This window comes from Meles meles, chromosome 7 (genome assembly GCF_922984935.1).
Source record: "Meles meles chromosome 7, mMelMel3.1 paternal haplotype, whole genome shotgun sequence".
In the NCBI taxonomy this organism is placed as follows: domain Eukaryota; kingdom Metazoa; phylum Chordata; class Mammalia; order Carnivora; family Mustelidae; genus Meles; species Meles meles.
Window position 1 is genome coordinate 24338273 of NC_060072.1, and position 19540 is coordinate 24357812.

Consider the following 19540-nt stretch of genomic DNA (forward strand, 5'->3'; position numbering starts at 1 on the left):
TCACCTGCACTACTGACTGAACAGCTATAAATTTAGGGGTTTCCATAACCCCCTCAGATTCAATAATTGGCTGGCATTCACTTAAAACACTATACTTAGGATCACAGTTTTATTATAAAGGATACAACACAGGGACAGCCACATGAAAGAGGTACATAGTCTGGAAGGGTCCTGGATAAGGGGATTCCATGCCCTCTCTCCATGGAATCAGACACAACAACCAGCCAACATATCAATGTTCCCACCATTCTGGAAGCTCTTCATGCTTTGGGTGTCCAGAGTGTACTTTGAATATCTCTTGTTAGGAGCATACACATTTATGATTAGTATTTGTTCCTGATTAACTGAGCCTCTTTTCATTGTCTCAATGTCTCTCTTTATCTATCAAAATACTCCCTGATTTAAAGTTTATTTTATCTAATATTAATAAAGTCACAAAAAAATTTTTATGCTTACTATATTCCTAGTATATCTCTTTCCACTATTTATTTTCAATCTATATTCAGAATACTCCTCATATGGTCAGCTATTACATGTCTTTCTTTTTATCCAACAATCTCTGCCTTTTGATTAGGGTGGTTGAACCACTTATATTTAATACAGTAATTGATATGATTGGGGTAGATTTATTATTTGCTATTTGCTTTCTGTTTTGCCCTTATGTTTCTGTTCCTGTTTCCTTTTTTCTGCCTTCTTTAATTCATTGACCACTATTTAGTTTCTACTTTACTGCAATGGCTTTTCAGCTGTATCTCTTTTTTTTTAGCTGTATTACTCTACTGATTAAATGTATCCTTAACTTATCACATTCCCCTTAGAGTTAATAGTGTACCACTTTATATAAAGCATAAAAAACATTACTCTGTTCTTTGTGCTACAGTTTTCACTTATTTTATATCTAGAAATGTTATAAATTCCATGCCTTAATGTGTTTAGTGCTTATTAATTTTCAATGTGTTTAGATTACATCATGATTGCACTTTTTCAATTTTAGTTTCATGTTTTAAACCATAGTGTGGTAGATTTTAAATGGTCACAAATACGACCAGATTGCAAATAATAGAACAAGGACAGATAAAGCAGTGAGGTAAAGAGCATCTGACAAGCTATATGATCTCTCTTGGGGTCTGTTTCTCTGTCAAAAAAAATGCTATGAGGATTAAATGCATTATAGTTAGTTTATACAGAAGCTGGAGCTCAGTACAGGTTATTATTTCCTTTAAAAAGTTGGATTTTCAGGCTAAGATATTTACAGTTAACATCAATGTGAGCTGTGTATTGTGAACCAAATATTAATAATGAAGCAAATGAAATGTAGACAAACTAAGTAATAAGTCAACGAAAATATTAATTTCTATTTATCCCAATGTGCATAGTAAAAAGTACTTATTAATTGGATGAAGTAAAAATAATTACCCAAATGCCCTTACCTTAATAGAATCGATATTTTGTAGTTCTATTAACATGTCAATAAGAAATTCTGCTCCCAAATAGAACGGCAAAACACAGGTACAGAGGAAACAATCCTGGCTAATAGGAAATGTTTTATATATATCCACTGTTTGTTTAAGTAGTATCTGTAGCTCCTGAGTAAAGTTCCAAAGGGCCCGACAGCAGTTCTGAAGCAGAGTCCAATAGCCACCACGATGAGCAAGAACCTAAAACAAAGACAACATTTAAAAAAACAAAGTTTCAAAAGTTAGAGATCTCTGAACAACTTCATCTTTCTGCAAAAATTATGTCTACAATAAAAAATAACTAACACCATTTATTGTGTGTCATTTATATCATTATCTCAGTTAATTCTAACAATAGCTCCTATGAAATAATCATGCACTAGCATTCTACTTATTTTACAGATAAGGAAACACAGGCATGGAGCTAACTTGCACAGGGTCATGATCTACTAAGTGGTTAGCTAAGATCTGCACACTAGCAGTCTGACTCAAAACATTTCCATTGTTCTAGGTTCTGAGAATATGGCAGTGAGCAAGGGTAACCATGTCTGCCCTCATGTTGATTCAGTTTATTAGGGGAGACTGACACTAGATAAGTAGACAAATAGAAATGTAGTTCCAGGGGCACCTGGGTGGCTCAGTGGGTTAAGCCTCTGCCTTTGGCTCAGGTCATGATCTCAGTATCCTGGGATGGAGCCCCACATCGGGCTTTCTGCTCAGCGGGGAGCCTGCTTCCTCCTCTCTCTCTCTGCCTGCCTGCCTCTCCACCTACTTGTGATCTCTGTCTGTCAAATAAATAAATAAATTTTTTTAAAAATGTAGTTCCAGGGAATAATAAGCATTGTAAAGAAAAATAAAGCAGAAATGGGTTAGAATCTGACAAGCATGAGATGATATGCCCTTTTAGATGGGGGTGATCAGGAAAAAAGGCCTCTCTGAGGAGGTGACATGATCAGAGATTTGAATGTTGAGTTGAACAAGTCATGTGAAAGGAGGGGAGAGGGTGCTGGGAGGACAGCATTTGAAACTGAGGGAGCAGCAACTGCAAAGGATGGAGGATGAATTTGAGGGATGAGAAAGGAACAAGCTCTGTGCTCTCAAGATCACACAGAGGAGAGTGGACTGAATGAGAGCAAGATGAATTGAGTTCCAAGGAGTGAGCAAGACCCAGACCTTCCAGGGCCCTGAAGCTGGTGGAAGGATAGGATGCAGTGCCCATGGTCAAGGGTGATGATGTGGGTTTGCTTCACATTTTTTAAGAAATCACCTTCTCCACAGAGAAAATGGAATGAAAGTGTTCTAGAAAGGATAGATTTCCTCTCAGCTCTTGAGAGGTTTGAAGTATGTGCCATCCCTGCAATGAGAAAAAGGAAACTAATTCCTTTGTAGCTAAAGATTCGAATTCTAAGTTTAATAATGTATCATATAATATTTAAGAAAAAAAGGAGAGAAAAGCATTTGAGAGAAGACAAAATTGGCTTGTAGAAGCAAGGGGTCAGGAGCTAGGAGAAGGATTTTTCTGTTGCCCAGAAAGAGTGTTCCCTGTGTTAGAGGGAATAAAGTGATCTATCGTACCCCGGGTAGGAGTAAGACTCCAGAAAGGACCACTGGTGTCACCATCATAGAAAGCCACATCCCAAATATGGCCAAGAAATTTGCAAAGGAGTATCTGTATATTCACAGAGGTTGTGTAGACAAGGACAAAGGCCACCTCAGCTCCGCACCAATGGATGAGTGATGACTAAAGCAGCTTTCTCCTCTCCCTGACAGCCTCACAAGGTGTAAATCTTCAGCACTAATGGCAGGCAAACCTCAAAAATGACTGATGTGAAACCCAGCAAATTTAGTTTCAAAGTTGAAACTAAAATTATAGATAGTAAGTAAATAAGTACATCTTACATGCCCAAACAAATGGCTGAGATTTATGTCTATTAATTTAGCAAATTAGCTAAAATTAAATTAAAATAAAATTAAAAATTTAGCACCTTACCATTGCTCTCCTGCAATATAAGAAGATTTTCATGAAATGATCCAGTATACCCAAATTTGCGGCTCGATCCTTTTCTTTAGCACTAAGACCTGACTGAGAGTCTGAGTCATAAACTGTTTGTGTCTTGGATACATTTTCATCACTCATTCTGGAATTAATAAATGTGGAAAATTCTTCAGCATCTACAGTACAAAAATAAGGTGTAACATTATTGAAAGCAGAAAGTTCCAGAAGACATAGGTGATAAGCATCAAATGAGTAATTAAGACAAGAAATGCTATATAAATTTGAAGGAAGGATGAGATTATCATGGACACAATGAACCAAGAAAAGTTTCTAGAGAAGGAGGCGTTCAGATTAGGTCTTAATGGGCGAACATGGTTTAGCTATGCAAAAAGACTATGGAAAACATCATTCTGGGCAAGGGTAACAGCCAAGGGAACAATGCAATGGCAGGAATATCATGTTTTCTAAGGGACCAATCATAGAATCCCACTTAATTTCCTTAATTTCTCCCTAAATAGTCCATTCCCAGGACATATACACTAGGTGAGTAGCATTTCCTGGGGTTAGAAAGTGCAGCAAACATGTCCATGCATTATCTTATTGGTGTGATATAAAAACACAGATTTCTCCTACCACAAACCTTCTCTTAGAACTTTGCATTAATTAATAAGTCTCAATATCACAGTATTCTATTGGTGATTTCATGGGAGGTCTTAGGCAGGTAGTTTTAAAAAAAAAAAAAACCCTTAAGAAGCTATATATTACTATCTACATATAAAACTTGGACTCTGTGTCAAGGGAATTTACTTTCAAATACTTCAATATTCATATATAACATGAAGGTACCAGTTAAATCTAATCTACACCCTAGAAGAAACCAGAAAGCATATCAAGTACCTCAAATATAAATCAACACTCTGGGGCAATTACCCAGCAAATGAAGTATCCTTATCAGCAGTAAGTTATATAGCACTTAAAATACCGTTACTAAAAATCTACATAAGAGGGTTTGTAATAGCATGAGGATATTAGAAAGAAATCTTTGTTAGTGAAATGAGTGGTATTCAAGATAGGCGATTGCTAAGAATAGTGTCATCAGTTGTGGCACCCAGATCAAGAGCTCTTTTCTTTTGCATTTCTCCACCTCCCAAAGCAAGCCTCCTGTCACCTGAGCAGATGACAAGAATACAGGCTGGTCCTGCCATTCAAACAAATATTATTGCATTCACCTGGGAGTAAGCTTTCATGGAAGGTGCTAGTTGGAGATCCTAAGGCAAGAGTAGACTCCCCTGAGTACAAAATCAGTACTATCAAACAGCTATAGGACTGTTTCCATGCCAGTTACATCAGTATGTGCGGTGGAATTTGTTCTGAAACTTACTTCGGCTAAAATATAACCCCTGATATCAAGTCTTCACCTATCTTGACAACAGGAGGCTACCAATATTTTTAAAAGAACATTAGGGGTGCCTGGGTGGCTTAGTTGGTTAAGTGTCTGACTCTTGATTTCGGTCCAAGTCATGATCTCAGGGTTTTGAGATTGAGCCCAGCATGGAGCCTGCTTAAGATTCTCTCAGTGGGTTAGAGCCTCTGCCTTTGGCTCAGGTCATGATCTCAGGGTCCTGGGATCGAGCCCCACGTCGGGCTCTCTGCCTAGCAGGGAGCCTGCTTCCTCCTCTCTCTCTCTCTGCCTGCCTCTCTGCCTACTTGTGATCTCTGTATAAATAAAATCTTAAAAAAAAAAAAAAAAAAAGATTCTCTCTTCCTCTCCCTCTGACCCTCCCCACCACTTTCTCCCTTTCTAAAAATACATACATACATACATACATACATACATACATACATACATACATTATATTTGGTGAACAGCCAAATGATGTAGGTTAGCCACTGGTTTAGGTTAGAATACAACATATATATTTCCAAATACATACCATTGTAAGGGCCTATTTAACCAGAGCAGCCCCACCTCAGTTGAACAGCCATTTTGTTGTTTATGCAGTAAAACTTAAACTGACCCTGCCCCCGCCCAGGGGAACTTATTTCTGGGAAACCAGTCCCAGGTAACAGCCCAAATACAAGGGTGGGTCAGGTCAGGTGGAGACATTCAATCAGTGGGGGCCCATACTGTCTCCTAGCTACCAAGGTGTAGGCTAGTTTCCATAGCTACTATGGGGTGAACTGTAATTCAATTAGCCACCTATGTATGGCCAGGCCCAACCACATGGCCTTTGCTCTATAAAAGTTAGTCTGGAAAGCAGGCAGTCATCGTCCTCTCTGTAAGGGGCGGCCCCAACCGGTCTGTTTGGCGGTGGGTCTGATCCCTGATGCTTGGCGCGAAATAAAGCTTTGCTTGACCTTCGCTTTGTATCAGTCTTGCTCCTTTGACCATGGACCCATTATTGGGGGACCCAACATTGGGGACCCAACACCATAAAAATACAGAAAATTCTTAAAAACTGAGAAAATAAGATTATCCTACAAAATACCACAACTCAATTAAATTCCTGGGTCATTGGAAAATGATATGTGTACCTCTGTATGACTGTGGAGTGTGTGTGTGCGTCTGTTCATGTGTGTGTTGTATCAGTGAAAAAAATATAGAAGCAATTTGATAGTATACATCATAATTTTTTTCTTTTACCTGATGGTAAGTTGGCCTTTCTTTTTCTAGCTGTATGAAGGAAATCAAGTATCACTTTATAGTTTTCTAGAGTCAGTTTCATTGTTGGTAACACTGTTCCTGAATTATATAGTGAGAACATATTAGGATCACATGATCGGAAACTGCCAGGAGGAAAATATCATTAAAAAATATATAAATAAAATTGAATTGAATCTGTCAAATACAATCTACTTTAATTTTTAAATTATTTGTGAGTTAGAGCTTCCAAATTTTGGATCATAACATATTCTTACACTTAACCAAGGCCAAACAATTTCCCATTAAATTTTAAAATTATACAATGTAACTTTGCTCTTAGGAATTTTAACATCAATATCTATTACCCTGAAAGGGCCTTCAAAAATGGGAATGATGATCTATATTCATTCTAATGGCTCTGAAACAATAATTTATGTCAATTTAACATGATTAAAACACAATTCAATGAAGATACTTACTATATAAAGCAATGTGTCCACAATCAATGTTACATCTTTTATAAATTAAGGTCTAAGCAATCAATAATCCTCTACCAAAAATAAACAAATACAAAAATATATGCATCCATAAATATTGAGTATGTTTTAATGGTTTTAGTAAAATTGAATTTAGCACCAAGTTACCCTGATACAAATTTGGTCATTGTCTAATTGCTGTGCTATGAAGTAATCATGTCTGAATGGTCATGTATGATTGAAATTTCAGAGAATTCTTCTCAGTGTTCAGAGGAAAGTTAGGAAGCCCATCTGATCTGAATCATTCTCCTTTCATGGCTTCATGAATGGGTTACTTTGCCAAAAGCGTTCCCTGTTGGTCAGGCAATCTAACTACTTCTTAAATGCAAATCTGGTCTAGCCTGCATAGGAAAGGGAACTATCTGGAGACATTTGAATGAAGGTTTGATCTGGTAATGATTTAACCAAAATTCTAATGAAAACAGAAACTCATACCAAGTTTACCACGGATTTCACCTGCATATTTTATCACTGGATTACTGAAATAAATACCGTCTTAATTTGTAACCCTGTTACAGTCTCTCTTCCTCCAATCCATTTGATACGTTGCTGTCAGAGAAATTTTTTTCATTGCCCTGCTCAAAAACCCTTAATAATCCACCACAGTATATAAATTAAAGTTCAGATTTAGTAGTTAAGACCCTCCATGATCTGCTATGGATCTTTTTTTTTTTTTTAATTATTTCACACTATTCATTTTCATTTACCCTAGATTCTGGTCAGACCATTTCAGGTTCTCATCTTGTGTTTCCTACCTGGGCTCTAACTCATGTGCTTCCAACCACCTAGAATACCTCTTTCCCTATCTGCACATTTCTAAATTTTGCCTATTTATCAAGAACCAGGCCAAGTGGCCCTTCCCCATGAAATCTTTCCTCTGAGTTTCAGTCGGAGAAAAGCCTTTTCCCCACGAACAAAGAAGACTTTGTGTATACTTCACCTTATACCATTATTTACAGTTGTTCATTAACACCTGTGATCCACCCTGTGCGACTCTATCTTGTATGTTCTGCTCATTTTTTCATGCTCATTTTGTCTACCTCAGGAACTTGTATCTAACAGGAGCTCAGTTGTATTTTTTTCTTTATGAAAACTTTGCTCGCCTTTTTAATGATTACATAGTAGTTCACATTATGTATTTATTTTCTATTTTTTCTCCCATAACACTTTAGCCAAGGACACTCAAGAGCTCAACAGTGTCTTCTGAATTAATGATACAAAGTGTACATTGTATGAGAAAATACAATTTATGTTTATACAGGCTTAAAATATACCTCAAAATGAAACAACTTTGTCTAATACTTAATAACTATAGTTAATACACAATTAATATTAAATTTCTCTTGAAATGACACTATCTCCTTCACAGAAAGCTATACTAACAAACATATTCAAGATACATGCAGATTAGTACTTCCTTAGTGCTTATATCCAGCACCTGTTTGGGGAAGATTCTTAGACAAGAAATTAAGTAATATCTCAATGATCAGTAAAGAAAGAAGCACTCTGTAAACCTTTTTAAGTTATTATCCACTTTGAAGCCCTGAACAGAAACTAAATCCATGCTCATGCTAAAAAAGTATCATTCACTGATAATATTCTATACCTGACCACTGGATGTGAAGGGCCAAATTTCATCTTTGTACGCTCCCCCAGCTTCGTTAAAAGCAGGTTGAAGTGTGCACTTGCCAGATACAGGTTCATCTGAGCTCTCCAGGGCATCTCCTCAAGAAATATTTGATGGAACCTCTTCCTTTTCACAAAATTTAATATTATAGGATTCAAGTTATCCACCAGGAATCGATAAGCAAGTTTTCTAACATCAGTTCTCTTATTTCTGCCAAAGAGAAACAAGTTTTGAAATTACATAAGCTTACAGATATTTGATAACAATGATTCCAATTTGTATAAAATACACCAAGAAGTCACTTGACTGCCCTTATGCAAATGTTTCTGGCTTATTCATCATTTCCTTGGCACTAAGAATGTGAAATAGGGCAGTAGAGAAGCCATGAAGATAAATAGTAAGGACAAAGACACTATATATTGCCTTCCATTCTCTATAATGTCCTAAGCTCCAACCAGACAGCTTTTCTTTTCCATAACCAAAAGGCCACTGAGATCAGATAATGGAATTATAACATAATGTTTACATTCATCCCCTTACTTCAATATTAAACAAGAAAATCATTTCTCTGTATTGTTCCTTAAGGAAAAAAAGCAATGGAGCAAAGTTTTTCCAACATTAGTTAGACTAGAGCAGAAATAAAATATCAATCAACTATAAATGAAATGACTGCATAAATCCATATTCAGGGGAGGAGGCAAGATGGTGGAGAAGTAGCAGGCTGAAGTGACATCAGGTAGCAGGAGATCAGCTAGATACCTTATCAAACCATTCTGAACACCTAAAAATCCAACAGGAGATCGAAGAGAAAAAGAGCAGCAACTCCAGAAACAGAAAATCTACCACTTTCTGAAAGGTAGGACTGGCGGAGAAATGAATCCAAAGCGAGGGGAAGATAGACCGCGGGGGGAGGGGTTGGCTCCCGGCAAGAAGTGGAGCAACAGAGCACAAATTCAGAACTTTTAAAAATCTGCTCCACTGAGGGACATCGCTCCAGAGGCTAAACCAGGGTGAAGCCCATGTGGGGACAGCATGGTCTCAGGTCCCACAGAGTCATCGAAGGATCGGGACTGTCTGAGTCTCACAGAGCTCACAGGTATTAGAGCAGGGAAGCCGGCTACAGAGACGGAGCCATGGAGTGAGCTCTCAACTCAGGGTTACCTTAAATTGTAATCCGTGGCACAAGCCACTGCTCTGTGAGTGGGCACCCCACAAGATCTGGGGACACCCCCTTGTAAGAGCACAGGGATCTGTGGGGTTTGGAGACTCCAGGCGGGGCTGTGTTCCAGAGACAGAGATGCTTGGTCACAGGCTGGGTGAGCTCGGAGCGCAGCTGGAGACCAGGGAGAGAGGAGTGATTGAGCAATTTTCTCTGAGGGTGCACTGAGGAGTGGGGCCTCGAACTCTCAGCTCCTCCAGGCCGGAGATTGGGAGGCCACCATTTTCATTCCCATCCTCCGGAACTCTATGGAAAGTGTTCAGGGAACAAAAGCTCCCAAAAGCGAATGCGAGCAGATAACTTAGCTCGGCCCCTGGTAAGTGCGGTGCAATTCCACCTTGGGCAAAGACACTTGAGAATCACTACAACAGGCCCCTCCCCAAGAAGATCATCAAGAAATCCAGCCATGACCAAGTTCATTTACCAAGGAGAATAGCAGAATTCCAGAGGAGGAGAAAGCAAAGCATGGAATTCATGGCTTTCTCCCCATGATTCTTTAGCGTTGCAAAGTTAATTAATTTTTTTTTATTTTATTTTTTTCTTCTGCTAATTTTTTTTTTACTTTTACCCTTTCTTCTTTTAATGTTTTTTAACCAGGTAATCTTAATAATACCTTTCAAAAAAAATCTTTTTTGAAACTTCATTATTATAGTCATATTTTATCCTTCATTGTATCTAACTTTATTTTTTGTATACACATAGGGTTTATTCTTCTAAAAAAAAATTGGGATACAACTTCTAATAGATCAAAATATACCCTAAATCTAGCAAAGGGCATTGTTCTAGTCTCCAGGCTGAGCAAATTCTCTCCACTTTCTTTTTCTTGATTCTCCCAACCAACTTATCAACTCCTTTTTTAGAAATTAAAAAAAAAAAATTCATCTTTATGGTCATATTCCATCCCTTCATCGTGTTCACCCTTATATGTTTTTCATTCTTTAAAATTAGGGGAGGTAGTTTCTTCTAAGAGACCAAAATAGTCCCCAAATTAAGTGGGTGACCCTGTTCTATTCACCAGTCTACTATATAATATATATTCTTTTTATACTTTTTAAAAATGTTTTTTTCTCTGAAGTTCTTTTTACTCCCTTTCTTCCCCCCATGACTTGGGGTCTCTTCTGATTTAATTAAAGCACATTTTCCTGGGGTCTTTGTCACCCTTTTAGTATTTTATTTGCTCCTTCATATATTCTTATCTGGATAAAATGACAAGGCAGGAACACTCACCACAAAAAAAAAAAAAAAAAAGAACAAGAAGTAGTACCGCAGGCCAGGGACCTAATCAATACAGACACTGGTAATGTCTAGATCTGTAACTCAGATCTAGAGTTCAGAACAACGATTCTCAAGGTACTAGCTGGACTCGAAAAAGGCATGGAAGATATTAGAGAAACACTTTCTGGAGAAATAAAAGAACTAAAGTTTAACCAAGTTGAAATCAAAAAAGCTATTAATGACCTGCAATAAAAAATGGAGGCTCTTATTGCTTGGATAAATGAGGCAGAAGAGAGAATTAGTGATACAGAAGACCAAATGACAGAGAATAAAGAAGCTAAGCAAAAGAGAAACAAACAACTACTAGACCATGAGGAGAGAATTAGAGAGATAAGTGATACCATAAGATGAAACAACATTAGAATAATTGGGATTCCAGAAGGAACAGAAAGAGAAAGGGGAGAAGAAGGTATATTGGAGGGAATTATTATAGAGAATTTCCCTAATATGGCAAAGGGAACAAGCATCAAAATCCAGGAGGAGAAAGAACCCACGCCAAAATCAATAAGAATAGGTCCACACCCTGTCATCTAATAGTAAGATTAACAAGTCCTGAAAGCAGCCCAGGACAAGAAGTCTGTAATATACAATGGTAAAAATATTAGATTGGCAACAGACTTATCCACAGAGACCTGGCAGACCAGAAAGAACTGGCATGATATATTCAGAGCACTAGACGAGAAAAACATGCAGTCAAGAATACTATATCCAGCTAGGCTATCATTGAAAATAGTAGGAGAGATAAAAAGCTTCCAGGACAAACAAACACTAAAAGAATTTGTAAACACCAAACCACCTCTACAGGATATATTGAAAGGGGTCCTCTAAGGAAAGAGAGAGCCTAAAAGTAGTAGATCAGAAAGGTACAGAGACAATACACAGTAACAGTCAGGCAATACAATGGCACTAAATTCATATCTCTCAATAGTTACCCTGAATGTTAATGGCCTAAAAGCCCCAATCAAAAGACACAAGATATCAGAATGAATAAAAAAACAAAACCCATCTATATGTTGCCTACAAGAAACTCATTTTAGACACGAAGACACCTCCAGATTTAAAGTGAGGGGGTGGAAAACAATGTACCATGCTAATGGGCATCAGAAGAAAGTTGGGGTGGCAATCCTTATATCAGATCAATTAGATTTTAATCCAAGAGTATAATAAGAGATGAGGAAGGACACTATAGCATACTCAAAGGGTCTGTCCAACAAGAAAATCTAACAATTTTAAATATCTATGCCCCTAACATGGGAGCAGCCAACTATATAAACCAATTAATAACAAAATCAAAGAAACACATCGACAATAATACAATAATAGTAGGGAACTTTAAGACCCCCTCACTGAAATGGACAGATCATCCAAGCAAAAGAGCAACAAGGAAATAAAGGCCTTAAATGACACACTGGACCAGATGGACATCACAGATATATTCAGAACATTCCATCCCAAAGCAACAGAACAAACATTCTTCTCTAGTGCACATGGAACCTTCTCCAGAATAGATCACATCCTGGGTCACAAATCAGGTCTCAACCGGTACCAAAAGATTGGGATCACTCCCTGCATATTTTCAGACCACAATGCTCTGAAACTAAACTCAATCACCAGAGGAAAGGTGGAAAGAACTCAAATACATGGAGGCTAAAGAGCAACCTACTAAAGAATGAATGGGTCAACCAGAAAATTAAAGAAGAATTGAAAAAATTCATGGAGACAAATGATAATGAAAACACAACTGTTCAAAACCTGTGGGACACATCAAAGGCAGTCCTGAGAGGAAAATACATAGCAGTACAAGCCTTTCTTAGGAAACAAGAAAGGTCTCAAATACACAACCTAACCCTACACCTAAAGGAGCTAGAGAAAGAACAGCAAAGAAAGCCTAAACCCAGGAGGAAAATAAAAGAAAAAAAGATCAGAGCAGAAATCAGTAAAATAGAAACCAAAAGAAGAGTAGAACAAATCAACGAAACTAGGAGCTGGTTCTTTGAAAGAATTAATAACATTGATAAACCCCTGGCCAGACTTATAAAAAAGAAAAGAGAAAGGACCCAAATTAATAAAATCATGAATGAAAGAAGAGAGATCACAACCAACACCAAAGAAATCAAATCATCATAAGAACATATTATGAGCAACTATACACCAGCAAATTTGACAATCTGGGAACAATGGATGCATTTCTAGAGACATATAAATTACCAAAATGGAACCAGGAAGAAATAGAAAACTGCACAGACCCATAACCAGTAAGGAGATTGAAGCAGTCATCAAAATATCTCCCAACAAACAAGAGCCCAGGGCCAGATGGCTTCCCAGAGGAATTCTACCAAACATTTAATTAAAGAAGAATTAATACCTATTCTTCTGAAACTGTTCTAAAAAATAGAAATGGAAGGAGAACTTCCAAGTTCATTTTACAAAGCCAGCATTACCTTGACCACATTTTTAGTATATGTGCTGCCGAAGCAAGCACTACCTTGATCCCAAAACCAGACAAAGACTCCATCAAAAAGGAGAATTATAGACCAATATCCTTGATGAACACAGATGCAAATATTCTCACCAAAATACCAGCCAATAGGACCCAACAGTACATTAAAAGGATTATTCACCATGACCAAGTGGGATTTACTCCAGAGCTGCAAGTTTGGTTAAACATCCACAAATCAATCAATGTGATACAATATATTAATAAAAGAAAGAACAAGAACCATATGATACTCTCTCTTAATAGATGCTGAAAAAGCATTGACAAAGTACAGCTTCCTTCCCTGATCAAAACTTTGCAAAGTGTAGGGGTAGAGGATACATACCTCAATATCATCAAAGCCATCTATGAAAAACCCACTGCAAATATCATTCTCAATGGAGAAAGACTGAGAGCTTTTCTGCTAAGATCAGGAACACAGCAAGGATGTCCATTATCACCACTGCTATTCAACATAGTACTAGAAGTCCTAGCCTCAGCAATCAGACAACAAAAAGAAATTAAAGGCATCCAAATCAGCAAAGAAGAAGTCAAACTATCACTCTTTGCAGATGATATAATACTATGTGTGGAAAACCCAAAATACTCCACTCCAAAACTGCTAGAACTTGTACAGGAATTCAGTAAAGTGTCAGGATATAAAATCAATGCACAGAAATCAGTTGCATTCCTTTACACCAACAACAAGACAGAAGAAAGAGTAATTAAGGAGTCAATCACATTTATAACTGCACCCCAATCCATAAGATACCTAGGCATAAACCTAACCAAAGACGTAAAGAATCTATACTCAGAAAACTATAAAGCACTCATGAAAGAAATTGAGGAAGGCACAAAGAAATGGAAAAATGTTCCACGCTCATGGATTAGAAGAATAAATATTGTGAAAATGTCTATGCTACATAAAGCAGTCTACACATTTAATGCAATCCCTATCAAAATCCCATCCATTTTTTCAAATAAATGGAACAAATAATCCTAAAATTTATATAGAACCAGAAAAGACCTTGAATAGCCAGAGGAATATTGAAAAAGAAAGCCAAAGTTAGTGGTATCACAATTCCAGACTTCAAGCTCTATTACAAAGCTGTCATCATCAAGACAGTATGGTACTGGCACAAAAACAGACACCTAGATCAATGGAACAGAATAGAGAGCCCAGAAATAGACCCTCAACTCTATGATCAACTAATCTTTGACAAAGCAGGAAAGAATGTTCAGTGGAAACAAGACAGTCCTTGAACAAATGGTGTTGGGAACATTAGACAGCCACGTGCAAAAGAATGAAACTGGACCATTTCCTTACACCACACACAAAAATAGACTCAAAATGGATGAAAGACCTCAGTATGAGACAGGAATCCATCAAAATCCTTGAGGACAACACGGGTAGCAATCTCTTCAACCTCAGCCACAGCAACTTCTTCCTAGAAACATCGTCCATGGCAAGGGAAGCAAGGCCAAAAATGAACTACTGGGACTTCATCAAGATCAAAAGCTTTTGCACTGCAAAGGAAACAGTCAACAAAACCAAAAGACAACTGACAGAATGGGAGAAGATATTTGCAAACAACATATCAGATAAAGGGCTAGTATCCAAAATCTATAAAGATCTTATAAAACTCAACATCCAAAGAACAAATAATCCAATCAAGAAATGGGCAAAAGGGGCGCCTTGGTGGCTCAGTGGGTTAAGCCGCTGCCTTCGGCTCAGGTCATGATCTCAGGATCCTGGGATCGAGTCCCGCATCGGGCTCTCTGTTCAGCGGAGAGCCTGCTTTCCTTCCTCTCTCTCTGCCTGCCTCTCTTGTGATTTCTCTCTGTCAAATAAATAAAATCTAAAAAAAAAAAAAAAGAAAAAAAAGAAATGGGCAAAAGACATGGACAGACATTTCTGCAAAGAAGACATCCAGATGGCCAACAGACACATGAATCCTCCACATCACTCACCATCAGGGAAATACAAATCAAAACCACAGTGAGATACCACCTTACACCAGTCATAATGGCTAAAATTAACAAGTCAGGAAATGACAGATGCGGGCAAGGATGCAGAGAAAGGGGAACCCTCCTACACTGTTGATGGAAATACAAGCTGGTGCAACCACCCTGGAAAACATCATGGAGGTTCCTCAAAAAGTTAAAAACAGAGCTACCCTATGACCCAGCAATTGCACTACTGGGTATTTACTCTAAAGATGCAAACATAGTGATCCGAAGGGGCATGTCCACCCAAATGTTTATAGCAGCAATGTCCACAATAGCCAAACTATGGAAAGAACCTAGATGTCCATCAACAGATGAACAGATAAAGAAGATGTGGCATATATATACAATGGAATACTATGCAGCCATCAAAAGAAATGAAATCTTGCCATTTGCGACAACATGGATGGAACTTGTGGGTATTGTGCTTAACGAAATAAGTCAATTGGAGAAAGACAACTATCATATGATCTCCCTGATATGACGAAGTTGAGAGGCAGCATGTGGGGTTTGGAGGGTAGGAAAAGAATAAATGAAACAAGATGGGATCGGGAGGGAGACAAACCATAAGAGACTCTTAATCTCACAAAACAAACTGAGGGTTGTCATGGGGAGGGGGGTAGGGAGAGGGTGGTGGGGTTATGGACATTCTGGAGGGTATTTGCTATGGTGAGTGCTGTGAAGTGTATAAACCTGGCGATTCACAGACCTATACCCCTGAGGCTAATAATACAATAATTTTTAAAAATCCATATTCAATATGCTCTGAAAAAAACTAGTATTTTAAAATTTAGCTATAGTTTGTATCTTAAGTGCAGCATATATTCAATTTGTTTAAAATTATTCCTATCAAAATCTCAAAGTCATCCAGCTATTTTTATAGTTGCATAATTGTTTACATGGCGTGATATAATTTCTTCAAAGTACCTCTCTCCTTTTTTTTAATGTCGACATTGCTACTGTCTCATTGGTTAGCACCATTCTGTATGATTTATATTGGAGAAAGGAAAGAGAATCTCAGTTGGTAAGTGAGAGTATCTTGCTCACTTTAATAGATAATATGTCTAAATCTGACAAAACACACACACACACACACACACACACACACACACACACGAAAAGGAAAGGAAGGTGGATGGAAGGTCAAGTATCCCCAAAAGGTTCAGGAGAGTTTGACAGGACTAGCCACATCTTTCCTCACTGAAGGTGAGAGTCCAGGGAGAGCAGGGACAGAGGAGAGCCTTCTTCTACGTATCTTGTCAAGATAGTAACAGAATCCAGGGGGTCTGGAAGGGAGCAATAGCCAGCCCAGAGGGTAGAGAATGCTGATTCTTTTACCACCTGAGTAGTTCCTATTGTGTAGGGTACTCCATGAGAAGCTCTGTCTCTATGAGCCACAGATGTGAGCAGACCCAGCAGCCAGAGAGGAAACTCAGGAGGGACAGTCAACATAAATAGATGCTCAGTGATACGGAACCATAAGAAGAAGAAGATAGAAACATGAATTGGGAAAATATTAAGGAATCCAGACATTATCATCTGTATATTCTAGCTTGAACAAATAAGTTAATATATTGACCTTAATGGAAACAGGATTCTTACAATTATAAAAAATTACAATTAGAGAAAGAGAAAACATTGGAAAATATCTTGTGGTATGGAACTGAAAATGGACGTATCTGTATGACCTTACGATTTTAAATAGATACATAGATCTATTTAGATGGACATAGATATTTCCTAGTATCATCTGTTGAAAGGACCTAGAAACAAAGAAACCTCAGTAGTCTCCAGAACTTAGATTCTAAATACCACTTTCACTAAAAGGAATCAACTGTTTCCAGGGCCAGGACAGGGAAGGTACAAGATGAACATCTTGAGGTAGTAGGAAGAAGCTCAAAAAAAAAAAGATCATGACAGGGGCGCCTGGGTGGCCCAGTGGGTTAAAGCCTCTGCCTTTGGCTCAGATCATGATCTTAGGGTCCTGGGATCAAGTTCCGCATCGGGCTCTCTGCTCAGCAGGGAGCCTGCTTCCCCCTCTCTCTGCCTGCCTCTCTGCCTACTTGTGATCTCTGTCTGTCAACTAAATAAATATAATCTTAAAAAATAAAAATAAAAATAAATAATGTGTGTGATTACTGGGGAGATTTTGAATTTAAAAAAAAAAAAAAAAGATCATGACATATCAAAAAGACTAAGGAGCTAGGCTGAAAGGGCTCCTAATGGCCAAATCTGGAAAAATTTGAGACTCAAAATAAATAATAATGTTGATTTGATAAAGGATATCTACAAAAACAAACCTACCACAAATATAATTCTTAATGATAAAATGTTGGAAGCCTGAAAGTTTTTTCTCCGAAATGGGAATCAGACAAAGATATCCACTAACATCATTTCTTTCAACACTGTAATAGCAGGCTTAGCAAGAACAAAAACAAGAAAAAGGCAGTGGGAGAGGGGAAGTACAAGGATTGAAAATTAAGAAGTAAAACAGCTGTCCATCATAAATAATACAATTGTATATTTATAAAATCCAAAATAACCTAGAGTTAAGGTATTAGAATTAATCAGTGAATTTATTAAGCCCATGGAAGACAAAGTCAATATACAAAAAAATAGCTCTATTTCTACATACCAGCAATAAACAATTACAAATTAAATTCTAAAGAGATAGTTCTAGTAACTTAAAAAATACCTAGGAATTAATCAAAGCAAAGATGTGCAATACCTACTCACAGAAAATAGAAATTATAAGGATAATTATAAATTATGTAGAACTAAATGAGAATAAAAATACTACTATATACTAAAAATTGTAAGGTATAGTTAAAATAGTGATAAGAAACATTTTAGCCTTCAATGTTTTCTGATTCAGAACAATTCCAACCAAATTTCCAACAAGTTTTTTGTATTTCTAAATTATCACATAATTTCTACTTTTCCCCATGAATTACTTCTAAATGTCTATTTAAAACTTTCAAATGTATAGGATCTTTTTGGTTCTATATTTTCAAAAATTGGTCTCTACTGTAATCGATTACAGTAAAATGTGCTTTGTATGAGCCCAATGTTTGAAATTTCTTGAGACTTGCCTTATAGTCAATACTATAAATGTTCTACGTGCTTTAAAAAATAAATGCTTTTTTAAAAAATCCTCTAAAAAATAGGGATTTTCTAGTTGTTGGCTATTCAAGACATTTTTCCTCGGAAATTTAGAACCAGCTTGCCCATGTCCATCAAGATAATCCTAAAATTAAATGAGGTAATCCTACAACTGTACATACTCCTAGTGAAATATCTGTTCATGTTTTTTTATCATTTTTTTTACAATTTTATTTTTAAGTGTCTTTTGCTCATTTTCTAATTGGACTGTATGTTTTTATTATTCTTTTGAATTTTGAGAGATCTTTATATATTCCAGATATAAGGTCTTTCTTGGATATGTGGTTTGCAAATACTTCCCAGTATGTAGCTTATGTTTTCATCCTTTTCACAGGGTCATTCACAGAGCAAAAGTTTTAAATGTACATAGGATTTAAACAAGCAGCGCTGAGAACAGAAAAACACTAGGGTCTAATAAAAACATGAAAAGATGCCTAACCTCATTAGTAATCAAATAAATAAAAATTCAAATAATAATGACATAAAATTTCACAACTCCACAGTCCATAAAAATTCAAAAATTTGATAATACTATCAAGTGTTGGTAAAGATGTTGAAAATGGAAACTTGACACATGACAAACAGAAATTTAAGAGCAACTTAGCTATAACTAGTAATGTGAAAAATGTTCATATCTACATGATATGTTCATATCTACATGACTACACTCTCAGTCAATGAGAGATGAAGAATACAATAAATGAGATTAGAAACAGGTTTGATGAGTGGGCCTGGGTGGCTCAGTAGGTTAAGCCTCTGCCTTCAGCTTGGGTCATGATCCCAGGGTCCTGGGATCAAGCCCCACATCGGGCTCTCTGCTCAGCAAGGAACCTGCTTCCCCTATCCTCTGACTGCCTCTCTACCTACTTGTGATCTCTCTTTCTCTGTGTCAAATAAATAAATAAAATATTTTTTTTAAATGCTATTAAAAACAAAAACAAAAACAGGTTTGATGCAATGAACAGCAGGCTGGGGGAAAAAAAAAAAGAGGAATGAATTAGTGACCTAGAAGACAAAATAATGAAATACAATGAAGCTGAAGAAAAGAGAGAAAGAAGAATTATGCAACACAAGAATAAATTTAGGGATCAGTGACTCCATCACATGTAATAACATTCATATCATAGAAGTCTCAGAAGAA

The 19540-nt window shown here is 37.1% G+C and overlaps 1 protein-coding gene across 1 annotated transcript in view; it reads right to left on the reverse strand.

Annotated features, from left to right (window-relative positions):
* Positions 1-19540, reverse strand: part of CFAP54 (cilia and flagella associated protein 54) — a 309373-nt gene that overhangs the window by 142412 nt on the left and 147421 nt on the right. Inside the window, exons 33-36 of the mRNA XM_046012575.1 lie at positions 8240-8470; positions 6098-6240; positions 3448-3629; positions 1431-1658 (exon numbers count right to left, since the gene is read on the reverse strand). Of these exons, the coding sequence (XP_045868531.1) occupies positions 1431-1658; positions 3448-3629; positions 6098-6240; positions 8240-8470 (784 nt within the window). The remainder of the gene's footprint in view (positions 1-1430; positions 1659-3447; positions 3630-6097; positions 6241-8239; positions 8471-19540) is intronic.